At 31.8% G+C, this 7,483-nt stretch overlaps 1 protein-coding gene across 2 annotated transcripts in view; it reads right to left on the bottom strand.

Annotated features, from left to right (window-relative positions):
* Nucleotides 1-690: 690 nt before the first annotated feature.
* Nucleotides 691-7,483, bottom strand: part of LOC117113301 (electron transfer flavoprotein beta subunit lysine methyltransferase-like) — a 15,351-nt gene continuing 8,558 nt past the window's right edge. For both annotated transcript variants that reach the window (XM_033256610.1, XM_033256611.1), the window contains 3 exons: nucleotides 6,440-6,695; nucleotides 5,525-5,655; nucleotides 691-2,511 (listed from right to left, as the gene is read on the bottom strand). In XM_033256610.1, the coding sequence (XP_033112501.1) occupies nucleotides 2,168-2,511; nucleotides 5,525-5,655; nucleotides 6,440-6,695 (731 nt within the window). In that variant the 3' untranslated portion in view covers nucleotides 691-2,167. The remainder of the gene's footprint in view (nucleotides 2,512-5,524; nucleotides 5,656-6,439; nucleotides 6,696-7,483) is intronic.

Genomic DNA, 7,483 nt, shown 5'->3' with positions numbered 1-7,483 from the left:
GATGTGTTAAACACATATAAATGCTGCACATGAATAAGCCCCTCTTGAAAATCCATTAGCACCATGGTGGTTATTGGGTCATTTACTTTACATTATTATTATTGCTGGCAAGCAGTAAGACTTCCATAATAACTACCTATAAATCAACTAATTATTACAAAAATTATAATTGATATTAGCAATTTCTAATTAAAATATGTACACATGTATGTTAAAGTATCCAATTTTGTTGGTGTTTTTAACTTTGGAATGTAATGTGATCAAAGTTGTGTTATTTGTGTTTGCAAACATTTTCATTATTGCATTTATTTTTTACTCATTTGGTATTCATAATACTTTAATACTAATAGTATTAACAAATATGTAATTCTTTATAGTGTTGGTTGATGAAACTTAAGATTATAATAAAGTTGTCCCACCCAAGAAACAGCTAAAATACACCCAAAGATTTTACTATGGAAGAATGGTGCCATATAAATGTCAAAAATTAATACATGTTTAATGTTGGAACAGCTATATTCCATATCTTTTTTGAATAATTTACAAATTCTATAAATACAAAGATATCAAATATAATATATAAAGAAAATAATTCTCACCTTATAACCTTTACTTGTGACCTCATGTATTTTATACTGTATTTTTAATTCATTCTTGATGTAAAGATCATAAGAGACTGTACTATCCATATTTACTTTTGTATTTATTGTTCTACAGCATATCTCATCTCCCTTAATAAAATATATTTTCATATTTATATGTCACTAGTTATATTGATTGCTGGCACATGTTCAGATGAAGCCTCCAAATGTTGTAATCAATCTAGATGATTAACAATCATTCACAAAATGGAGAATTATTAATTCTATGAAAATTTGTGACCTCATGTATTTTATATTTTTAATTCATTCTTGATGGGAAGATCATAAGAAACTGTACTATCCATATTTACTTTTGTATTTATTGTTCTACAGAATATCTCATCTCCCTTTAATAAAAACATTTTCATATTTATATGTTAATTACATTAACTCACTCACTAGTATTATTGATTGCTGGCACATGTTTAGATGAAGCCTCCAAATGTTTTAATGAATCTAGATGATTAATAATCATTCTCAAAATGGAGAATTATTAATTCTATGAAAATTTGTGGAACATCTGTTTCTCTACCACCTCACAGGTGTTAAGTGTTCCTTAGTGCATCATCATCAGATTGTAATGCAGTAAATCGATAAAAAAGGCACTGGAATACATTGACTGCAGATTCACTTGTTTAAATTATAATTTATAAATTATATAATATTTAATTGTTTTTTTAAATATATAATATAAACAGTTACATTCTTTATTTAATAGATACTTGTACTAATGTTAAAAAGCACAAATAGTAGAAATTTATCATTTTGTTGAAGTTTAATAAATTTGTAATCTTTTACATTGTCTCACGTTTGTTTTCTTCTGTTTGTGTATTGAATATAAAATAATATTTATTTTAACTTAAATTAGACAAAACACAACAAATATAATTAAAAGTTTCAATGTAATTCTATGTTTTTAATCTGGAAAAAAAACAACCAAAACCCATAGTCACTATGTATGAAGTGGTACAAGTACAGTATATTCAATTTTGTCCTGAATATAAAGCAAACTATTTGAAAAATGCAATGAAACTTTATATCCTTTTTATACAGTAGATGGAATTCTTTATTGCATTGCCTATTTATTGCTAGATGTTTACAGGCCAAGTACTTAATGAGAGTTCTTGTTTTGTACAGTAGTTTAACTTAAAATTCAATGATGGAGCTATAAATGATTGCGGTGGGCAATGGCGTACCTAAATACTCCCACACCTTCTTGTTCTTGAAAAACATGAAAGAAATAATAGTAAATTTATGGAAATAAATGGCAAAGTAAGTTACTTTAGCGTTAACAACCAATTATGGTGTAGTCGTAAAAATCGATATAGTTTTGTACTTTGCCTATGTTCAGTGGATGTAATATTTCTATACCAAGCATCCCCTTTTCAAAACCTATATTCAGTATTGGTGGGGGCACATTCCACGGCAGTTGTTTTCTCTTTAATTACAGCATGTGTAATTTGGAATAAATCAGGTACTACGGAAATCTTCCACTTAGCACTGAAATTGCATTCCTGAAAACATAACTACTCATTACTTTGAAACTGCCAGACATACCCATTACTCAACCCATTGTTTTCTCGTTTGCATTGTTCAAGTAATTCATAGTCCATCAACTTTAAAAGCTTGCTTCTGATAGGATGGTCCCTAAGATAAACCCTTCCTGGGTCACCAACCAGAATTGTTGTTCCTCTTGCTGCCAATTCTTTCAACCAATCATTGAGCATGTTAGAGAAATCCTTATCATAGAACATATCTCCCAACAAAACAACATCCAAATTTGTGTAATGATGTCCAATAAGGTTTTCAGATGAGGTTTCCAAGGTTACATTATTGAGAAGCATATTCAATCGCACAGCATCAATTGCCACTATAAAGAAAACAACACATCAAATCCAATCAAATAAAATTAAAATGCCGTATATATTAGATTAAAAACCCCACTTTGGATAATTTCCTTCTCAAATAAAGGCCCCATACTGTGACCCAGCATTACTTGCCAGAATTAAATGGAAGTTACAAAAACTATAAAAAGCATGAAGGTCACTTCAGGTTATAGTCGTACTACACAAGAGATCAGAAAACAGCTGTGGGAATATTTTAGTAATTTTTAACACTGAATTCAACCAAACATATTTATCTGTATCTGTATTAAAACAGTTACCGGTATGATATTGGACTGGAATTTTATATAAATTTAGCCTATTATTCAATATACAGAGTCTGTTCAGTTTTCAAATTAATTTTCTTCACTGCATTGCATGTCATGTATTTTTTCCCACAATGTTATTAGACCAACAGGTTTTTGATTTATTGTTCACAATGGCCATATTTTGTCAATTTAATATTTAGTTCTTGATTAGAATATCCAAAATTCCTAATGATATTTTAATAAACAATTTTAAACAAATATTGCTTTGCTGAGTCTGCAGTATGGATAGTAATACCTTAATAAAAATCAGTAGATCACATACTATTTGCATAGACTTTTTTGGTTAAAAATGACTGGAATCCTAGGTGCGATTAACATTTCATTGTTTGAGAAATGTTAGAATATTTTGACCAATTTTTTAAAAATGAGATGTTTATAATATGTACTTGTAATTAACTTCTTTTGAAAACACAAGACACTAGTTATGAAAAATATTTTTATATCTATTATGAGTGCCATTTCCAGGGTCCCAAGTTGGAAGAAGCCACTATTTGGGAGACCTGTTTAAATGAGCTTTCTTAACATACCTAATTTTATAAAAAAAAACACGACTGCTTTATTAACTATAGGCAAGCGAGTGTCTATGTTAAATACAATGGCCATCTTATCTTATTTTGCTGTGTATTGTGATACCCATCGGCACTGACTTCAGTGAGACAGATAACACAGTAGTAAAAATGTGCAAGTATTTTGAATTTGCAGGAGATGGGTTGTTTTCTGGGAGATTCTCCTTGCTTTCGGGCAGTGGCTTACTGTATCTATGAGTCTTGAAGTGGGGGTGCTGATGGGGGTGCGTAAATGTGAAGTGGGGGCTTGATGGTCAGTTGAGGGAGGGAGTGCTAATTTGCATAAGGTGAATTTTGAAGTTCCACTGCTTGGGACACCAGTATTTCTGAGCATCTAGAGATGCCATATTCTACAAACCAGCTAAGATAGGTTAGGACCCTTCAGCCTGAAAAAAATGTATTAGGCGTTCCTGCCGCTCCCGTACTTATTTCTTACCAACACATACATCATCATTCAAGTGTTTCACATTAAAACTAATGAAATCCTGACAATATGTTTTCACTGTAGTAGTAGTTTCAATTTCTGACAATATGAATATATTTATTTATACCATATTATATATATGTCATTCATGTTACATTAAAAAAAAAAAAAGTATTATTCTTCAAAATAGTGCCTCACTTGAAAACTGCCTTTTAAAAACCTTATCATAAACTTAATGCCTAGGAGTTTATTCAAGTAAATATGCTGGTAAGAAAAAACAAACATTCTAATATAAAGAGGCATTCCACAGTATTTACATGATGGCCATGTGATTCAGTGTACATTCAGCAAATGCAAGATTTTTTTACCTGGGAATGCAAGTAGCAATTGATAACCTACATGGTCCGAGGCGGGCTGGCCTACAAGTATTTTTATTTATTTCAACAATATTTTGTGAGGGTGGTCCATCCAAAAAAAAAAAACCAGATATAGGCCTACAGTATATAAATTATATAAAATAATGATTTAAGGAAAACATTAAAATAAAAAAATATTTTAAAAAATTCACATATTGGACAGAAAAATAATAAAAATAAAAATATTATAATCAAAAGAATTAATGAGAAGATAATTAATTGAACTAACAAAAAATAGAAAAATTATAAAAGATAAATAATTTACAATTTAAAACAGAACAAAATCACAATTAAAAATATTGCAACAAAAAGAGATGGCCACAGGGAAAATTACACAAGGTTGGATGGAAGATAGAAAGAAGGTTGGATTTGAAAGAAGAGAAAGAGAAATTAGAACGGACAATCGGTGGAAGAGAGTTGTAGATGTAAGGAGCATTATAGCTAAATGAAGTTTTAAAGATTTCTAGATTAGGCTTAGGAATGAGAAGATCACCTTTAGTATGGTTTGAGAGGTGAGAGTTGGGTGTTCCCTTAACTATAGAAGGGTCATGAGGGCTCTCGTACAGTACCCCTTGGAAAACCTGTGGGGTTTAGTCATTTTAGTCTTATACCTAAATTATTTCAACTTGCAGAGTTAAGTTCTACGGAACTAGAACTTTTGCAGTTGCTCCGCATCAATTATTTCAACAGCATAAAATAATGCAATTTTGTGACTTCAAATTCATTTTCTTTAAAAAACTATAAAGTTAAACCAGTTTTTATACAATTTACTATTACAGACCAAATATAAACAGTCCCTCCTGGAATAATCTCATGTTCCAATAAAAAAAAAAAAAAAAAAAACCACCCTCCCTCATCAATTTGAAAAAAAAAAAGTGATAATCTAATAATTTTTTCTATGTGCCCTAAAATTATTGATGCATTACGGAAATTTATCATTAGTCCTAAAACCAATTAAATTGACCCATAAATCTTCATCCTCCAAGAGGCCACTCCAGCCTCGGTCAGGGTCCTGGAATATAAATCCCCAGGATTGGGTTCACAGAGAGTTTGTATGGCTTAGTATAACTCAAATTGTGCTTTTGGACCAAAATATTAATGGACTGGCAATCAAAATAACGTTATTAAGATAGGCAAAGTAGTATTTTTTTTTTGTTCGACAACCATGCTCGTCCGATTGGGGGGGGTTGAGAATACAAGCTATGAAATAGTGAGCTTGACAGGAGAGAACAGACCTTTATCAAGTTCATCATTATCATAATTACCTGGGTCAATGTCATTGGCCAACACCGTCCTTGCTCCAACCATGGCTCCAGCAATCGCCGATGCACCGCACCCACAGCCAACATCCAGGAGAGACTTTCCACGGAACATGTCAGGATGATCTAGGATGAACCTGTCCAAATAAAAAAGCAATGAATTTTGATGTTACTTATGAGTAAAGGTGACGCCAGTAATTTTTTATAGGGGTTAAAAAAAACTGGGATTCTGAACCAATGGGTCATCTAGAGCCTCAGTCAGGGTCCCAAATATAATCAGTGGGGTTCATAGGGATTGATTTTATGGTTTAGGATGGTTTATCATCATCGTGGTGTCGGACAACAGGGGGTTCATTCATTGACCTATTGTCCATGGTTCATTCTTGTCCAAAGAGGAGAAATTCCCCCCCCCCCCCGACTCCTCGCTGGTAGGTCCGCCACTGCTTATGAGAATTGTTTTGAATCCCTAAATACTGAACATCAATGCTGTTGTGCCAAACGCTTTTCAATAATTGATAATCAGCAGTAGCATCTTGTTCAATTATTACTTAATATTAGCCTTGCAGCCAGTGTTGGTGCATTCACCTTTTTTTTTTTACCAGTTTGTCTAATTTCGATAAAACTGTATAAGGCTTACCTTACCAAAACCAGCATACTAATGCCAATTGTTAAACTGATACTAATTGTTAAACTGAATAATTAGCATAAGAATGTGGCAGTATTGTATACTTTAGTACACCAAAGCTGTAATACTTTTTCTCATAACCTTAGCAATAGTAAGTTGATTCCAGTAAATGACCCATCATTTTAAAGCTTTAACATAGAGAAGATGAATATATTAAAAAAAGTAAATTTTCATGTTTTTATAATACTGATGGTGGTTTGGCATTGCAAGCCCCATATATCTAATTCCTACTGTACCTGGTCAAAGCTTGACCCCCAGGCCAATAAAATGCCCAATAAGGCTCATTGAAGGGGCAATCATCAGTCCCACTGTACCATAACGGACATTCCGGTGTAATGAGACGAAGCTTTATCGATGGAGACAGGTGATTGGTTGATACTACTGTGTGTTTCTCAATAAGATTCTTGGAGTTTACCAAGTGCCTGGTTAGATTGCTTGAAGAACTTGATGCCAATCTGCTCACATGTTTCTGACTTACGGAGAGTGAATGTCCTGAAGGAGAAGAAAATGTTATGGTAAAGGTTAAACAACTGCTGAAGGTCAATCAACTGAAATTCACCTCACAGAAATGATTGACAAAAACAGGCCAAATAAACAAACATTATTGCAGATATAAAATTATTATATTATGTATAATCAATAAAATACTATTTCAGGCCTTTTATAGACAAGTCGTGAAAGCTAACCATATTTCAATTTCAATATTTTTAACGGTTTAAGTAGCAACAAAACTGTCGGTCACAAGACTAACAGAAAATGTATCAATTTATTATGTAATTGTTAATAGTTAAAATATATTTAATATAAACAACTTCATATTTATTTTTTGAGTAGAAAGGTTCAGTGGCGGATCCAGGAATTTTAATAGATCCCAGGGAAGGACTTTTACAGATAGGGGTCAATACCATCCCAGCCCCACCATGGATTTCACCCATCTCACACTATACAGTAATTTTCTTTTTTTCTTCAATTTTTTAAATAATTTTGTTGGCTGGGGCAGTGGGCCGGTTGAATCAGACCACTGAGATTAATTTTTTTAAAACACCTATATGTCATATTGATTGAAAGCTAAATATGCAAATGCAAAGTATTTGATAATTCTGTATATAAAGTTTATAATATTGAAATTTTTTATGGTTCTTGAATTATCTTTGAGTGTAAAATTTAAAAAAAAATGTATTCATAAATATCAGTTATTATTTATTTGACACTTAGATTAGTTTAATAATGAATAAAATGAAAGGTCACCTCATATTACTATAATATGGTAGGTTACAGGG

The sequence above is a fragment of the Anneissia japonica genome, unplaced genomic scaffold, assembly GCF_011630105.1.
Source record: "Anneissia japonica isolate Jap-2015-1 unplaced genomic scaffold, ASM1163010v1 scaffold287731_len276475_cov178, whole genome shotgun sequence".
Lineage (NCBI taxonomy): Eukaryota > Metazoa > Echinodermata > Crinoidea > Comatulida > Comatulidae > Anneissia > Anneissia japonica.
The sequence above is the reverse complement of the archived record's forward strand: the minus strand, read 5'-3'. Positions and strand labels throughout refer to the sequence as shown.